This window comes from Cynoglossus semilaevis, chromosome 11 (genome assembly GCF_000523025.1).
Source record: "Cynoglossus semilaevis isolate Cse_v1.0 chromosome 11, Cse_v1.0, whole genome shotgun sequence".
NCBI lineage: Eukaryota > Metazoa > Chordata > Actinopteri > Pleuronectiformes > Cynoglossidae > Cynoglossus > Cynoglossus semilaevis.
This window is the reverse complement of record NC_024317.1, coordinates 8,025,644-8,044,644: the sequence shown is the minus strand read 5'-3', so window position 1 is coordinate 8,044,644 and position 19,001 is coordinate 8,025,644. Positions and strand designations below refer to the sequence as shown.

Here is a 19,001-nt window from a genome sequence, read left to right as displayed (position 1 = left end):
TCAGCTTTGTTACTAAGAAAAAGCAACCTGCTGAGAAGTTCTGGAAAAAGAACAAAACGATCGTCTTATCAGACGATTTTCAAATAGATTAAAAAAGGTCTATTCTGGGAAAAGAGTGCAGACGAAAGGGCAGACAGGCTGCTATGAAAAATCGGATACATTTATTTATCAGTTCTATTTTAAGAAATGCTCTGATTCGAACTGCTGTCAGAAACAGCACCAGCAAATACATCACATACTTAGTGGAGAATATTTAACAGAGCTACACTGTTGCCTCATATGTGAATGCTAATGTATTTCCAGTCTTGACGAATATATGATGGAACTCCTGTCTCACCAGGGCTGATTATATGTACTGAGAGTGCTGATCCATTATTGAGCAGAATAGAACTGAGGCCGTTGACTACGATCTACAAGAGAATGTGTGTGTGTGTGTGTGTGTGTGCGCGCGCTCATCTCCAGAAAGGTGCAGCAGCTTCACTGTGAAACAAAGACTGCACTTCGTGAAACAGACGATGCCTCTGGATATCAACTGGAGTGGGGGAGGGGAGGAGTAAAATTAGCAAGTGTGAACTCACTGTTTGCTGTAACTATGTGTATATTTTTGCATTAATGCAAATTATTAGGGACGGGGGACAGTAGGTGTATTTCCACAGTTGACTGGTAAATAAAAATAAGCCTCGAAACTGTTTGCAGCTCCAGCTCTGCTCCTGCTGGAGAGTTAAGACTTTTTTGAAAAAGGCCAAAAATCTTACCCTACGACGGTGCAGATACTGTAGAATGTAATGAATTGAAACCTGCAGCGAGCAACCTTCCTCATACATCACAGTGTCAACTTAATTGTGGGCGAAGCTGTGTATCTGCTGTGCCACTTCACTGCTGACATGCATTGTTTGGGCAAAAATATGCACCTTAGAGCAAACACCGGGGAGACTTCCTTTTCCTCCACTTCAGGCTGCTGCCAAGGCCACTTCAGCCACCAAGCGCTGACAGGTCTGCAGAAGGTATAAGGAGTCTGCCTAAAATCTGTTCCTACATTTTAAATCCCTGTGGTGCTCGGCTCTCTCTTCCACTCTCATCATGGCTCTAACATAACTGTTGGAGCTGCAGTAGTGGTAAAGGGGAAGAGTCAGGGGCTAACTGTGAGAATGGAAGGGTCAGCTGCACAGCTACACTCCAGGCTCAGGCAATTAACAAAACCCAGAAACATTGGTTTGTCTTCTTCCACCTCTTCACCAGTCTTGTTCTATCCTACAGGTATCGAAGCCATCAGTCTGCCTTGGACCATATATTGGTTAACACTTGACAAAACATACAAATTCTTTTTGAAGCTATACTTATTTATTCTCAGTAATGACCAAAATTAGAGAAAATAAATTGAGATGGATAATTTGATTTTGATTTATTGCTGCTGGTGCTGGTAATTAAGTATCAATGCAGCTGGTCTGTACAGCTACAGCTAAGACAACAGTCCTGCAGTCGACCTTCATTTTATGAATGTTGCACTGCTCAGTTTTGTTCATTCGATTATGCTGTTAAGTCTGTAATAATTCAGGTGGGTTTAATTACAGGAACTTTGCCAACCACTAAAGTCGACTGTTAGCAGTTTCCACAAACACTGAACATTTCAATCTCCACAGCATCGCAGTTGAACAACAGTGGAACTGTGAGCAGTAAACTGATACAACACCATCTCCAGAAACCAAACCACACAAGAACAAGTTGCTTTTTCCATTGTTAATAAAAAATATATAAACCTGTTACTTACATACACAAGTGTTAGAACATTTAACACCCCATATTGTAAAGAAAGCACCACGTCAGCAGCCCCATGCAGCCCTCTTCCAACCGCCACCAAAATATAAATACTTACGCCTACTTTCATACATGCTCCTGGACTGAGCCCAAATCTTAAAAGGATCCGGTTTTCTCTGGATGGTTCCGTCCCCTGGCGAGTCCTGCGTTGGCAGGCCAGGCAGTGGCTGAGAGGGTGCTGGGGGGGTGGCGTTTTCACTGAGAGGGGGCGCCAGAGACTGGTGCACAGGTGAGTCTGTGTGGTTACTCCGGTGGCTGGAAACACTGTGCTGGGAGCTGTTCTGACTGTCCTTCCGTGATAACTGCTGCACAGGAAGTAGAAAGTTTATTGTTCAGATATTGTTTTGTCGTCAAAGCTGAATCAGAGATGAGTTTATTCTAGAATAAAGGACAGGATTAAAGAGAGAAAAAGAAGAACAATGTTGGATTTAGGGCTACAGTTTAATGCTTCTCCAGATTAAAATAAATAAAACACTTTTTTTTTTACTGTTGTCATGATTGCACCAAAAATGTTTAGTTCTTATGGCAAATTCAGCTTTCAATAAACGACTCACTAAAGAACAATGGGAAAACTAATTTTACTAATAAGTGGATGCTCCTCTTTGAATTACTGCAGTTTAAAATAGTTTATCCACCTGAACAGACTCCTGTAAGAAATATTACATTTCCATGTTAATCAAGGTTCCAGCTCCCCAAGTAACACTGATACGTACATCACTGGGCTCATTAGAGCACGTTAAATGCCTGTAAGTGGCAAATAATTTGAGAAATATGAGACGACCAAAAAAGATTCACGAAGGTAGTAAAACAAATGTTTGAATGTTTCTGGAAAAAGCAAATTACAGCACAGATTGTAACACGTTTAAAGATCTCTGGTGACGCTGCCTTGACATGGCAGAAAAACGAAAGCCAAATGGACGGAAAATGATTTACTTTGAACGAACTGCTACAAGACTCATTGGCAGGAGACATCGAGGTTTCAGTTTCCACAACAATGTATTGGTTAAAATGCTCAAAGGAAATGCTCAAGGGAGACAGATGCCGGTGCTGAGAAGAATACCACGGGAATTCAATAGGAAAAGAACGACTGCTGCCTGATGATTAGCCGGGGCTGCTCTTCTTCCTATATCACTATAAAACTGCAATTCTTGAAAGAGATTCAAGTGTCGGGAAATCCTGGGAGAAAACAGAACACTGTTTTTAAGTAAGCTGAGGCTCAGGCGTCACTCAACCTTTTTTTAGGAATCAGTCTGTATAGATTTTTTCTGTCTATTCTCTTTCCAATATTTTCCAAATCAGTAGAACTTGAGAAACATTTTCAAACTGTTTTACTGGAGTAAAATATGGACATACTCCAGTAAAACGGCATTTTCGCCATGAAGTTTCTCTGTCAGCTAGAACATGACGCACAAGCTAAAAAAGTGCACCATGAATTGTTTTTATACAAAGTCCCTGAGGATTCTCAAGAAATGGGAGCGGTCCTATCTGAAATCTCTGGAGAAAGATTTAATAAAGGTGAGCATAAGAGCTAAAACAGTCAGTTCTTCATGACGAATGCTCTGGAAATGCCCATGAAAAGCTGCCATCCTCAGGTTTACAATACCATACCAACCATTACTGTCAAAAGGTCTTATTTCATGATTAAACAAAGTCAATAGCATAAAATATGCTCCATGCTATTCAAGAACAGAAGATTAAAGTACACTCCAAAATGTGCTCCCATTTGTTTGTTTAGGGGTCATTTGTTAAGCAAACAACGGCAAAAAAAAAAACCCCTCTCACATGTGTCTCACGATTAAGTTATTGAATTCCGGAAGAAATAAAACTCAGGTTGAACTTACCAGGGTACATTTCCTATCCCCTATGTTAGAGATCTTGCAATGTATGAACAAGAAACTGCATCCCCTACTGAGTATGTGGGGATGTTCATGAAGTGTGAAGCACATATGGGGTTCCAAATGAAGTGAAGGGATTTCTCCACTGAGGCCAGAAATGTAAAACCCTTCATAAAAATGGTCAGTGGCTGCCTGATAACTTGGGCACTTAAGGAACCGCTCAAGGATTTGTGAGGAGCTGTGTTTAAGCAGGGTAAAGAACATAACAATCCCCAGTCCTGGGCGGAGGTTGTCAGTGAATAAAAAAGAAATGCTATCCCTGACCCATGCCGGACGTCTGTTGAGATGAGGCAGACAATAAATGGAGGATGAATTTGCTGAGGCTGAGGTATGTCGTCTCCGTGTGCGTGGCCTTGGAAGTTCAGCCGGTGTCGTCAATAAATTCAGGCTCATTACTCACTGAATCAACCTCCTACACCTCTGCAATTCATGTTTTTATTCATCGCATCTGCTTGACATAAAAGATAAGAGGCTTCGTGCTTCGCAAATATTAAGTCAGTGCTCCAGCTGGAATCCTGTTCTCTGTTAGCAAGTGCCAAGTGTAAACTCACTGCGTTGTGGAGTTACTTTAAAAAAAGAATCAATGGATCAGCACAATTAGTCGCAAACGGTGGCCGTTCTCGCTGATGCTCAGACCTCAAGACTTTCACCTCCCGGTGACCACACAGTGATATTTAAACTGATTTACATCCATCACACGAGTGACGCTTCCAACCTATTGACCAATGAGGTGTTGTTATGTTCCTGTTTTTTTCTCTTAGCCTGATGCACACGCCGCTCAAACTCTTCTTTCTCCTCCAAATGAAAACAAATCTCTTGCTCCTGATGGTTGTTATTAGTTTTAACCTTCTGCCGTCACTGTGTTCTCCCTCTCCGCTCCGAGACTCATTGGTTTCAACATCGGCTCCAATAACTTAAGAAGAAAAAAGAACAGGAGAAGGGCAGGAGGGTGGGGGCAGAGGGGAGAAAAGAAAAAGGGAGGGGCAAGACTGACGAAAACTAATCCTTGTTGCTTCTCTGAGACTCAGCTGTGTCCTGTTTTTTTTTTTTTTTTTCACTCTCAGGCCTGACCTCAACTTCTCTGTACCACAACCTGAGCTGCTTTTAGAGTGAACTGAACTAAACCCTGGAGATGGTGCAGGAGGCAGCACCTGTACCCAAGATATTTATTCATCATGATAGGATTTTTTTGTCCAGTCTTTTACATTTAATGTCTACATTGTTAGTTATTAGGTTTAACATTTTTGCATGATTCAAGGATAGTATTTATCATTGTATTTATTTTGGCAGAGATATCAAATAAAAATGTAATTTCATAAATCGTTGTGCAAACTTTTTGACCGTTTTTTAGTACATTCTGCTAACATTTGCTATTAATGATACATTTATCCCAAGTCTAGCAAAAGCTGTTGAAATAATAATAATTAAATAAAAAGAGTGCAAAAATGTATTGAAATGGTTTGAGCCATGAAAGCAAGGCTAAATATATTCCCATAGGTTTTTTAAGGTGACAACATAAATGTACATGTTTAAAATGATTGACCATAAAAAGGACAATTTCAGTCCTTTTAGGACATTTAACAAACCCATACTTACTTATACTCATACAAGCTTATACAGTTCATGTATCTGTCCCTTCGCTGTGCATGTGAACGTCCACATCCATTAAAGTCTCTCTCTGGAATCATTAGTTATTGTGTGAGTGAGGAGAAACGGTGGAGCAGAGTTTCCCAAACTTTTTTTTTCTGGGGACCAGTAAGTCACAAACCTTCGTGACCCGTCAAAAGACATAATTTGTAAACTCCTGGGAAACGTGATGTGAGACGACCCAAAAAAAAAAAACCTCTTACGACAAACCTGAGGGTCGTGACCCAGTCTTTGGGAAACAACATGGTAGAAGATACAAACCAGGTGAACCGTCAGCATCCTGCCTTCTGAAGCAGGAAGATTTTGCTACTGTTGTAACTGTATTTCAGAAAGAACTGTTTGCCTACAGTGTTATCATGTGTGTGGTTGCGTCTATAGAAGATAACCAGAGTTAATGTCATGCTGTTACCTTTACTCTGCTTTGTTACTTGAGAAAAACAACCTTAAAACACCCATCACCATCTGTTGTAGTGTGTTATATAAAAATGTCACACAATCACCAGTACTGTCTTCAAAGCACTAACAGCTCTAGACTTCATTATCCCAAACTACCACCACATCTACACCACATCACATACCCTCCTAGTGTAATCTCCGTACGGAGGGGCCAACGCAAAATGACCCTGAAAAACAAAATTGACAAAAACACACACATGTTCAGTGGAAGGCTGTCAATCAATACGTCAGAACTGACAGCCACAGGACCGTCTCTCAGCTGTGATCCTGTGTTACACTTCAAAGCAACCAGCTTAAGCAGCCCAGCACAATTTGATTAGCAGCGCGTTAGCGACCCAGCTTACGCGGTGCATCAAAGCCTCCCCTTGTCCCAGCCTCTGTTAGAAAGGCAATGATGAAGGAGAAAGAGGAGGAGAGAGAAGAGGGGAGAACAGTGTGAAGGCTACAGGGACCCACCCCCGCACACCCACAGAGCATCATAATATCTCTACAAAGTGGACAGACCCACAACATCAGCACAAGTTACACCTTACAGCAGTGAGATGGAGGTGAAGCAGAGGCAGGAGGAGGAGGAGGAGGAGGAGGAGGAGACAAATGGATTTAGCCTTTCTCCACATGTAGTAAAGGTGAAAAAAGTGGCACAAGAGACAAAAGATGAAACATTGAACAAATAAAATAACTACTTACCAGTTTGGGGCTCTTCTTTGTAGGTGCCACTCCTGTGAAACCGGACAGAAGAAAAAATGTTAACAGTGTATTCCACGTTGAGCAAAAGAAACATAACAAACAGGGAAGACTCCAAGAAAACAATGTGACAACAAGCTCAGGTCATCTAGCCCTCGTCTCCTTCTCCCTAGTCTCCCTGATTTGCTTCTCTTTGCTCATACATCCACAGCTGCTTTTTGAGGAGGGAGGAAGGGAGGAGGGGTGGAGGACTGGCAGGCAGGCAGTCAGTGCGATCTATCTGCATCACTGCCGCGGCCAGACCTCACTTTGACTGGTGCAGCAGGAGAGTGGGGCCAGCCCCGAGGGCTCACCCAACACTCGTGCCTTTACACCTGGCTACCGGACGGTGTGCGGCTGTGCACGCATGTCAGCGGGTCAGAGCGTGTGTGTATGTGTGTTTTTGAGAGAGGCAGCAAAAGTGAGAAGTAAGGAAGAAGAAAGGACAGCTATCCCGGAGGAGCAACTAATCCAGAGAATAAATCAGGGAAGAGGAGAAAAAGCAAGCTGTGCCTCTGGAATTCCTGGCCGTTGCATTACCCATGGAGAAGGAGTCCAAGATACTGAACATTAAATTATAGGCAACCGTCAGTTCCCCCCTTACTGAGACCATCTTCCTGTGTCCGCTGAGTGCTGCGCTTCGCCCTCCAAGCCTCCAGCATCTACAGGCAGCTTCGCGTGTCCTCCTTGTCTCTCCCTCTTCTGCCGTCTTTTTCTTTTTTGCTACTCCCTCCCTCGCTCCCTCCCTCTCCCTCTCTCCCTCTCTATTGCACACTGCCCTCCCTCCCCTCTCTACTCTCAGCATCATCAGCTTCCCTGCCTCCCTCCCTTGTTCTGCTCTATCCCTCTCCATCTCAGTTTCCTTCCCACCCACACACAGCGGTAAACACCCATGGAACTTTAGCACACATGCGCATGTTCAGACAGAAACTGAAGTTGGCGGCTGGTATGTGACTATTGACCGTATATAAGGAACGGAGAGAACTATTCATGACCCACAGTGAGACCCCTGAAAACATCACATGCTATTTTTAGTTTTAGAAGTAACCTGGTTTATATGTGTGTGTGTGTGTAACACACAGCGAGCATTCACACATAATTTATAATATTATGCAACCTTTTCTGACTGCACTTCAGTGCTGAGTTCAGGTTTTTTTTCAGTTACATACCCACAGTGAGACCCCTGAAAACATCACATGCTATTTTTAGTTTTAGAAGTAACCTGGTTTATATGTGTGTGTGTGTGTAACACACAGCGAGCATTCACACATAATTTATAATATTATGCAACCTTTTCTGACTGCACTTCAGTGCTGAGTTCAGGTTTTTTTTCAGTTACATTTACATTTAGAGAATTCATTCGAAAGTACTTCATTGTAAAGTAAGGGGATGGATATGATTGGCCAATGTGAGATTGACGGCGCAAAGACGCTTTAAAAAAAGTTGCAAAAGTAATTCTAAAGACCAATGACATTTCAGGAAAATGTTGCTGATGTAATCAACCCTTTTCTTCAAAGACTTCTATCTGAACCAGTTAACTTCCAGTCCAGTTAGAATACTGGATGGAGCCATCTCTGCCCAGAACTTATTTACAGTCTACAATTGTGGCAACAACCACTGTTCAGAGAAGAGGAGTTGGATGAAACTTGAAGAAAACAATTCTATGGGTCTACATTTTTTGGACCCACCCCTCAATTAAAAAGACGAGTGAATTTACAATTATAAGAAATTAGTGAGTGCACGGGTCAAAATGTAGTGCAATTATCTGTTCACTAGTCATTTACATGTATGGCTAGCATTTACTAAACCTGAAACAAAAAGGTGTAGGAATACATGTCTGGGTACATTTGTGTGTTTGTGTAAAACACAACTGGTGAGAAACACAGCGTGACAAACGGGAGAAAAACCTCTCCTGTTTGTTTGTGAGGTACAACCGCACGTATTTTCTCTCTTTCAAGTTTGTGTTATTTTATCTTATTGATTATGATTCATTATGAAAAATTACATTACTTTGCGTTAGTTCAATACATTTGAAATGTAATTTGTCAAGATTTTTGTTGAGGCGATGGTGGAGGCAACCATAAAAGGAGACTCACCGGCGTACAAAAAGTACAAAAAAAAGTACATAAAGTACTAAGTCAAGAAAATAAGCCTTAAGAGCTAAACAATTAAATTGTTTCAATAAATCAATAAATAAATATATTATATTAATTCCATCACATACGTAATCAGCCAGAGTGAGACAGTAGGAAAACATCAGTTCCGAGACAAAAGAGCACTGTAACGGTTCAGTTTCAGCAAGATTTGAGACACGCACACACACGCACACACATCTTTTTTTAATCTCTCAGACATCTGGGTTTATTCACTACTGACAGCTTCAACTGTGGCGTGTCTGCCGCTTTTTTTTCATCTTTCCTCATCCACGGCGTCTCGCCTCCTCTCCTCGCCAAATCTTTGTCAATCGATAAGAATGATTCATTCAGATGTGTGCAGCGATCGTTTAAATCACAACATGTCGGATTTTAACCTACACGTCAGATGTCGCTGCCTGTCATTATGTCTCAGTGTTGAGAGCTGAATTTCTGGTCTTTGTGTCTCGAGCTGTTTTCATTCGGAATGATCCAATTTTTTTCTACTTACTTAAAAAAAAATTAAATTGCCAACCTGTCACTTTTTACTGAGCTTTTGGTGAATTTTGGACACACGGCTGATCTGGTTTTTGAATTTATTTATATATGTATTTACTAATAACTAAATATATGTGACACATTAACAGTGGATGTAAATCCTTCTGACTGATGAGCAGTGAAGACGCCACAGTTTCCAGCTTGGCAGGACAATATCTGGGTTTTCTCAGTGATTCATGACAACCACGTCACATAATTCAGGAGAGGCTGCAGCCGAGCGTTTACATTTAAACAGAGAGGGGGAATGGACACCAATTCTGAGTTGATTTATGATATAAATGGTGTCATAAATTTGGGAGTACACACTATCACTTGTGTAAATTAGATATATGTCCTTGGAATGAAACGGCGAGAGGTGGAGCAGAAGATAGAAGGGCTGGGAGAAAATGGGGGAAGAAAATGAAGTAGCACGCTTTTTTTTATATTTCTGCATATTTACATTTTTAAAACTAATTTTATATCTTTTTATAAAATGTCAATTCCACTGGGCTGTATGTGTGTCATTTCACAATATAAAAATATATGTAATATGAGCTGAACTCCTGGAGAAAAATAAAGAGGAACTTCCTTCTCACAGAGCTGGGGCTGTTTCTACACCACAATGTCCAACGTTTCCAGATCTGTACTGGATCAGAGAGACTAGGTGCAGTGCATGGACACAGTATTTTGAGAATTACGTATGCACATACACATACATATATAGTTAGATATATTTATATATGACAAACAACTATATCTGACTCATTAACAGTGAATATAATCCTTTGGAGTGATGTAACCAAAACAAAACAACATTTGTATAAAGCTGTAAAAAAGGAGTGGAGATTGATTGATTGCCTACAGTTTTTAAAAACCCAAAGTGTTCAGCTTGGCTTCTCAGCAACCAGCTAGCCTGTTAGTACATACACTACGGAGTGGCAGTTTGGGGGCATCATTAACTCAGAATTGGTGTAAGAAAAATGAGGTTATTTGGAGCTCGGCAGATGAACTCACATACGCACAAATACAAACTACAGGAAAAATAAGTAACTTTAAGTCTCAGCTCCAATAAGTAATTGGAGCTGAAATACAAACTACAGGAAAAATAAGTAACAATTGGAGCTGGGAGTCTGTCAAAAGATTTTATAATGTTTGATAAAACTGCTTTAGAGACGATCCAAAAATACTCCAGAACATATTTGCACTGCGCAAAAGTCCGGGGCATCAAATCCACGCCATTACGGTGTGACTTGCCCTCGGCTGTGAACTACAGGCTCCCTCTACAGGCAGGACGTGTTGCACCAAACTGGCAGCACAGCAGTCACTAAACAGAAACTATTAGCACGCAGATGATGTTGTCTGTCCCCGGTTCCTGTTGTGTATGTGTGTTTCTGTTCCAGTAAATCTCCGCCAGGAGTGACGGCTTCCAACAGGCAAGTCCATCTGTCACTGTAGTGACGGTGCCTGGTGACCATGGGGTGAATTGACAGACGGTCTCCAAGCAACTGTTGTCCTGGAAAACAGTTCTATTCTGTACGGTGAAGAAGAGAGCGGCAGGAACCAGCGGTGTACATCAGTGGACAGGACATGACAGCTCAGTTCAGCTTCTAACTGTGTGTGTGTGTGTGTGTGTGTGTGTAATGAGATGTGAAAGATGGTGACAAGGGGACAGCAGAAATAAAAAAGTGTGTGTAGGTAATTTTCAAGCCATAAGAGCTACAGTTATTTTTATCTTCAGTCTGACCAAATGCTGTATTACTTCCTTTTTCCTCAGGGAGAACATTTAAATCTGTAACATTACATTACATCTATTATAGGAGGAGGTTCGAAACTTTTCAAAATCCCATTCATGGACAGATTCTTTTTCTACTTTTGCATCTTTTACTGACGTTTAAATACCAACACGGGTGAAATCCCCTCCTCCCACATACAATCATGTTCCCCCACAGGAGACCCTTCTGCAGATCATCAGCAGAGCATCGTCATGGAAACAACAGATGGTGCAACAGCGAAGATTTACGGCTCTATTGCCCCAGTGGCAATGGTGGTGTGAGGACAGCGCATTTGTAATGCAGAAGGAGAGAGGGGGGAGGGAGGGAGGGAGGGGGAGAGCTAGTAAGATGGGGGCAGGTCAATTTTTATGACTCCAGGTGAATCATGGGCAACAAGCCCAAACCGTCATTGGCCAAACAAATCAATTTGCAGATTAAAACGTGGCATATTGTAGAATTTTGGACTAAGCAGCTCTAAACAGGAAATAGTCGTTGGACATCTGTCTGTCCCTGCAAATCTCCAGATAAATATTAATTACTCACTGAAGTCATATAACAATCAAAATATTTGAAGAATTTTCTTCACAACCCCCTACAGTGAAGATAATAACTTCATGAAGACATGCTGGGTGTTGTGATGATATGTGAGGATGTGTGTGTTAGTGGACGGACAATGGAACTATTGGATACACAGTGTGTGTCATTCCCATGTCCACGCCCTTCCATGTAAAAAGTACAATTCTGCAACCGGTCCAAAAAACGGTTCCTATACATTTCGTAGCGGTGAACTTGTGGGCTGGCTGCCCCCCTGTTATTGCTTTTCAGGGCTGCAGTGGTGCCATGTCATCCAGCGTTGCAGTCAGCAGAATTTTTAATGTTAAGTGGACAAAATATAACGCTTCCTGACTGCACCCTTAATTGATTTTCTTCATTCACTCATTCTTCCAAGCATTGTTAGCCTCTTTTTAATGGCTGCGTACAGATGCGGCTGCGCTATATGGGCATGATGAATGGGAATGTCCGTAAATGTTTGTTTATACGGGTTATGCAAGTTCACATAATGGTGTTTGGTGTTTGGCTCTGTGTGTGTGTGTGTGTGTGTGTGTGTGTGTGTGTGTGTCAGTGCGCGCGAGTGACTTTCCTCAATGAACACTGGAGTGCTTTCTGACAGGAGACATTTACAAGCTGTCTCTGCTCCTGCAGACCATTATGCCAATAAGAGCAATCCAGCATGGCATTGATCCACTTGGCGTTTTCACCCTCTGTTAGAGGTGCATGTCCAGGAAGAAGAAAAAAGGAGGACGACAAACAATGGAGCAGAAAACATGCATTTTAACCTCGTGTCCGTCGTCGAGGGGAGACAATAAATTTCCTTCAAACTGCACTTAAAGCCAATGACGGGGAACACAAACAAGTATTAGCAGAAGGAAGTAGGGCCATTTATTCCTTTAACACTGGGACAAAGACTTTCGCTCACAGCTGTGGCGGTGTCTGAGGTTTCTGACAAGGCTTTGGGCTAATTACCTCACTCCTAAATGAAGGCAGAAAGATACAAATTAAGCAAATAGTGAAGGTTGTTTATCTAACCCAAGAAATGTTTAAAAACCTACATTTTTATGGAGGTGGGGCTGTTGATCTGTTAGAGATTAACAAGTCGAAAATACAGTATTTACATAAACAAGACTGATGTGATCAATATATTTGCACCAAGTCTTATTGATGTGCTAACATATAAAGTATAGATAGATAGATAGATAGATAGATAGATAGATAGATTCTAATTAGGCCTTTGTAACAACAATACTATGGATGGCAGTTATACTTAATTTATATATATATAGGGTGAGGGTGAAATATGAAAAAAGACAGAAAAGACAAAAAAAAGAGCAGGAAAAGGCAAAACACCTGACATGATTCTCCCGCTGCTGTTTTATCATGTATCTCTGATCCTCCAAAATTCTCCCATCACTTACGTTTTCCTCTATACTTCTATTAAATCCTTACATATCTTGCATGGACTGCAACCAGAGCACATCTCACATCGCACCTTGCTTCCACTGCAGGACCTGCCTGGCCTCACAAACAGGTGGAAAAAAAGATAAAGAAGGGAGTGAGAGAGACGGGGAGAGAGGGGGAGGGAGGTAGACGCTTTGCAAATAGGCTTCGTTTTTCCAGCACAGACTAATGACATAAGCTGTAGGGCAATCGAGAGGCTGCGTTCTAGAAATCCTTCACCCAAACAACTACTCAGTGATAAGAGGCCGCTGTAGAGCAGGTGGACGCATCTCTACGGGCGCTTTTAACAGTTGACTCCTACATATAACGGCGCACGGGAGAGAATTAGGCATTAAGGAATTACCATAAGAGACTGGTGTAATTAGACAAATGAAAGAACACTTTCACTGCTTACACAAACAATGGTGCCCGTGTGTAGGATCATTACGTGTTAGAGCGCTACGTGTTGAAGACGTGATGACTGGCGCTTCTGTGCATTAAAGATGTTCAGTGACGTGATGGGAGCTAAAAATAACCTCTGAATTATTCATACAGCTGTCATGAAACAATCTGTTGAGCAATTAACATACATGTGTGGCTTCCAGAACATAAGCCCCACAACAAACACTGACAAAAAGATGCAAATGGAAATCGACTTTGAAAATCACTCAAATCATGTGGCATCGATCGCTCGTTATGCAGATGTCTGACCAAAGGACCAAAGGCTACGTTCCATTTAATTTATACCATCAAATCTGAACAGCTCACTAATGTTACTTCGGTATAAACATGTGTCAAAAGATCTATAAGAACACTTGACTTCGGAAGAAATATATATATCAAAATATGGGGAAAATACGGTAAAACAGCAAAAAGACCACAAGCAAAAGTCAACTGGTGCTAGAGTAAGAGTAAAATCTGTAGTTTTTCACCCATATGGGGAAAATACGGTAAAACAGCAAGCAAAAGTCAACTGGTGCTAGAGCAACTGGGTTGTTTGGACTCAAATGGAAGGCACAAATGTACAAATAAATGTCGCCAGAAATAAACAAATTTTTTTCTCGAGATGAGGTGATGAAGAAAGTACAAAGTGGGAGTCCACATGGGAGTGTTAAGGGAGGGCGGGGCACATAGCTGTGCACAGCCTCCGTATGACAGGTGTGTATTTTCACACACTGCGTCCCTCTGGGATCGGTTCATTCCACATGTGGACGAGCAGGTGTTAATGCACACAGAAGTGATGAGGCTGTGAAAACAGAAGAGAGGCGAGGATCCCCTCCCCTACCTCCAATTACAACTGCACATCCGTGTGTTGTTTCACAACTTTAATTGGTCATGTGACCTGCTCCTGTTCACAGCTGTGTGTGTAGCCGGTGTTTGTTGGAAGGCAGGAAGAAATCTTTGATGGATGGAAGGAGAGTGGGGGGAAGGAAAGCGTGAGAGAAGCAAAAAGATGTATGTGAAGGATAAGCACAGCTGACATCAGGGCCCCAATTAGAGGCCAACAAGTCGGGGTTCTACAGCCGAGGAAGAGATGAAGCAGCCGCATCCTGAAGCCCACTAGGATGACTGGCTGTGGGTTTTGTGTACAGTGACGAATCATATGTCAGGGATGAGGTGTCAGCAGGGCAGTAGGGTAATACAAATGTGAGAAGTAAATAGTTTACAAATTGAAGTGAGTAGAAATATGCAAAAAACCAGTGGGAGGAAAAAAAATGCATTGACTTCTTGCATGTAATACATGCTAAAAATGTTTTATAGTGTTTATCTCTCTTTGCTTTTTATTTCAGAATGTCTTATTTTCATAGTGAATGAAAAACATTTTAGTTCTAAAAGACATGTGAAAACATGCATTCCTAATGTATGTTGTTCATTTAAAAACACAAACAAACATGTGGGTCGCAGGCTGCAGGCTGGTGGCCACTGTAAGCAAAGCAGGGTTGCAGAGTTGCATTTTGGGAAATTGCCTTTCTTCTATATCAGTCATGCTTGTCTTTGTGCAGCTTTCACGACCAGTCCCTGCCTTCCGCCTTATTGACAGGCCATTAAACACCAGGCTGCGATCAGGCGCTATCATTTTATGTACTTGTGCATACAAGCACTCCAGAGGAGGTAATGGAAGGAAACTGTTTGTGTGAGATACTGACTGTGTTTGTCAGTGAGCGATAGAAGGAAAGAGACAGTGAGAGAGTGATGAAGTGAAGCAAATTAGGGTGAAGTGACGCAGAAAAACACTGAGAATACGATGAAACTTAGCTGCTTTTCATCCCCACAGTTTGGACCACTTAATCTATTATGATTATAAATCACTGCAGGCACACACACACACACAGACACTCATAAACACACCCACAAATGGATAAAAATTAAGATTTTTTTAAATTAAGCCCCACAACCTGCAACAGCCTTAATACTTAATCATTTCTTTTGTATATTGTAGTAACTGTTGCCTTATTTCACATTCACTGCTTTGGCAAGATGATCATTTTCAACCAAAGTCCAGACAATGCTACTTTAGCAGAGATATACATATTTTTTTGATTCTGCACTATTTCAATACAGATTTTATTTTGGGTGTCCAAGGAAAGTGAGTGCCAACAAAAAACAATTTCACAGGCTTCAGTGCCATACCGAGCCAGAAAAGCAGGTGGCAGGATTAAAGTACGCCCGCTGTACTGGTGGCATCTCCACACTAACTATAGCACAGTTCTGAGTTCTGCTAAAGCCCAAAATAAATGAAGCCTGATTCTAACAGACAAACAAGAGATATTCAGTAGAAAGTAAGAGGCAGCGGGTGAAACTGAGGAGAGAAGTGTAAAGAATTATGAAAGAAAATTAAACGTTCCGTCCTAAAGCTACCATTTAACCTCAGACTCTATTGTTGACCTCCTGTCTGGACAAATTTGACTTTGATTCATTATCCAAACTGATGTGAACACAGGGATGTGTCCATCCACTGCAACTCTAAATCAAGCCTGTTCTTTGTCAGTCCCTGAACTGACCTAATGTCCTCATGAAATGTGTTGCTGCCTGAGGAGACACACAGAAATGTATGTTTCCACTGTGTTATCTTCAAACTTGAGAAGCAATTTAATTTGGTAAACCACCCACTCTCCTGCACCAAGACCCACACAGAACAGCAGTAGTATCTGTCTTAAAGACACAGTAACTGCTGGTGGACTGCTTTTCGGTTATCTTCAGTAAGGTCAAAACAGTCCTATTTGACCCATTAGCAAAACAAAGCGTAAATTGTCAATATAGTTGCTCCTAGCATGAATATTTTTTATTCATTGGGCTGCAGTTCAGATAATATATTTTAACCGTTTTAATTATAGTGTGCCTTTAACTCGTCCCTGACAGTATGATGTTTGTACTTTGGTATATCACTTCAGAACAACTCACTGTCAATGCAGTACCAATCTGCAGTGGTATTTTAACGCTTCTTTGGTTGAATTAATTATGCCTGTATCATACCTTCTTTGCTTACAGCGTCTACCTATGAATAAATAAATACGTGTGGCAATGAATGAGCTGTGTTGTAGCTGAAACAGGCGGTACAGCAGAGGACTGTTACTTATTGACAAACAGCGTCAGTGCAGTTTGTTGTGTTCACATCCACATATGGATGACAGAAATCAGATGCTGCCATAACCTGACATCTGTATCTTCCTGCTTTTTCATCTCCATCTGCTGTCAGTTTTCACTTTACCAATGACAAAAGGGTTGTGGCTGTGAACAAACACTGCCTGCGATCTGCAACGGTGTGGTATATATTCTGCACTCACTCCCTCTCAACTCCCACGGATAACAGTTTGACTTTTTTTTCTTTCGCTGCTCCCTATGTTTCATTTTGTAACTGATATTTGTGTTGTTCATTGCATTAGCAACAACCGACCATTTACATTATACTCATACCGGTGGATACTATCGAGTTTAAAATTAACCTGGAGAAAACCCATGCACACACACTCGGACAACATCCGAACTCTATGCAGAAACCACTGACAGACAGGCCTGCTAAACACTTTGTCACTCAATACTGTGTCACTCCAAAAAGAACATTACCCAATTTAATTAATGTGTGTAAGAATTGTTAGTTAAGACCAACAGGGGGATAATACTAGTGTTCAAACGACATAAATAAATGTAATGAGCTGTAGCATCAACTTTAGTAAATATAGGTCTTAACAGTCCAAATATAGTTCAAACAGTTTATCTCCCCCTACTGCCCAAAGACAGCTCTGCTTCCCCAAATTACACTACCATCACTGTCAGACGGGAACAGTTGTACTGATATAGGCATTAAATTTAAGCTAAGTGGTTACCCTAACTTTTAAACTAACTAACAGTTGTCCTAAACACCCATTGGAGATGTGTATCATGAGAACAGCTGGTCTCTACTCACCTCTCTGCACAAGCATGGTGACCTCGCTGCCTTTGGGACATTTGCTGAGCAGGTCGACCACCTGGTTGTGAGACATGCTCTGGACATTCCGTTTGTTCACCTCCATGATGATGTCGCCCTCCTTGAGGCCGCGGCAGCGAGGGTAGTCTACGATCTGCTTCACCCTCTGCCCTCCGCCGCCTGGACTGTCGGCTATGGTGAACCCGAAGCCTTTGTCCCCTTTCTCCATATGGACAGTGATGAGCTCTGGTTGTGTGGCAATAGACGAGGCCAGAGTGACCACGTCACTGGGGTAGCCATGTTGGGAAGAGGTATCGGAGGCCACCTCAGCTGAGGGGCTGTGTGGCCGCGGAAGGCCGTTCAGTGGGACGCCGCCGTTCGTGGAGCCGTTGTTGTTGTTCTGGCTGCCATGGCTGGATGGCGAGTCGTAGCTGTTGGTGGCTTCTTGGCCGTTGACGATGATGGGATCTTTGTTTTCTAAGATGGCCACCGAGGTTACCAAGCTGGTGTTGGGATCATCGGGGTCAAAGGGCAGTGGGTAGCCACGGCAGAGCTCTAGGTTGACCATGGAGCCAATGGGGATAGACTGGAAGATCTTTACGACTTGGGCATGGGTGTAGCCCAGGACACAGGTGTCATTGACACTGACAATCACATCACCTTTAAAAGTGGGAGGAAGGCAAAGGATAAAACTGTAAACAGGCTAAGATACTGCCTTAAAAAATACTTTGATTAGATTTACCTAAATTGTAATATTCATCAAACAGTTGTAATATAATCTTTCAAAGGTAAAAGATGCAAAACTAGTACATAATAAATCAGTCATTACTGAGTCATTTTTATTAAGCTACCAACATGGTGAAGTTGTTCATCCACCTGTTTTGTTCACATGTAACTATACTCCCACACACTGCATGTCACTGAGAATAAACAGAAACACTTCCAATTCACCAACCTGTCTCCATCTTGCCGTCCAGGGCTGCAGGTCCATCCAACACTAGGCTCTTTATCTGCAGGAATTCGTCCGGTTCATCACCTCCAACGACAGTGAAGCCAAACCCTCTACGACTCTTTTTCAGCTTGGTGTTGATAAAAGTCCCCTTAAGCTCTGATCTGTTCCGAGTGAAGAAAGGCTTTCCACCTGAATAACACAAACACAGAGAATCGTTTTTTCCCAAGCCGTCAAGTCAAATATTTATTATTTTTTATCTCATTGCTGTGACTTAATCATAATTGATCATGATTTATCAAGATAAATCAAGATTCAGTACAGTATTCATCGTTTGCCCACTTTGTAAAATGCATAAAGAATTATTAAATAATTGACACTTAACAATTAACACTTTCCTTGTTTTTATACCATTCACTTAAAAAGGACGTCAGGAGTGTTGAACTGCTGACTGGACCAATCACAACAACAACAGCTGCCTCTAACTCTAGAGATGACAGGTGATTTGAATTAGAGAGACACCATATGTTTAATGATGACATCAAGTACCAGGTAAATGGGTTTTTTTTTCAGTTTGAAAGCTGCTTATGTCCTGATAAAGGGCTTTTGACAACAACAAGACAAATATTTAATACAACAGTGGTTACGACTGCAGTTTAATGAACACATTTCCCT

The 19,001-nt window shown here is 41.7% G+C and overlaps 1 protein-coding gene across 10 annotated transcripts in view; it reads right to left on the bottom strand.

Moving 5' to 3' along the window:
* The window catches only part of magi1b (membrane associated guanylate kinase, WW and PDZ domain containing 1b), a 107,151-nt gene that overhangs the window by 18,266 nt on the left and 69,884 nt on the right, over nucleotides 1-19,001 (bottom strand). For 6 of the 10 annotated variants that reach the window (XM_025060285.1, XM_017036645.2, XM_008320355.3 and 3 more), the window contains 5 exons: nucleotides 18,333-18,518; nucleotides 17,378-18,037; nucleotides 6,501-6,532; nucleotides 5,936-5,980; nucleotides 1,874-2,120 (listed from right to left, as the gene is read on the bottom strand). In XM_025060285.1, coding sequence (XP_024916053.1) covers nucleotides 1,874-2,120; nucleotides 5,936-5,980; nucleotides 6,501-6,532; nucleotides 17,378-18,037; nucleotides 18,333-18,518 — 1,170 coding nt within the window. The remainder of the gene's footprint in view (nucleotides 1-1,873; nucleotides 2,121-5,935; nucleotides 5,981-6,500; nucleotides 6,533-17,377; nucleotides 18,038-18,332; nucleotides 18,519-19,001) is intronic. The other 4 variants (XM_017036640.2, XM_017036639.2, XM_017036644.2 and 1 more) reach the window with 4 other exon arrangements.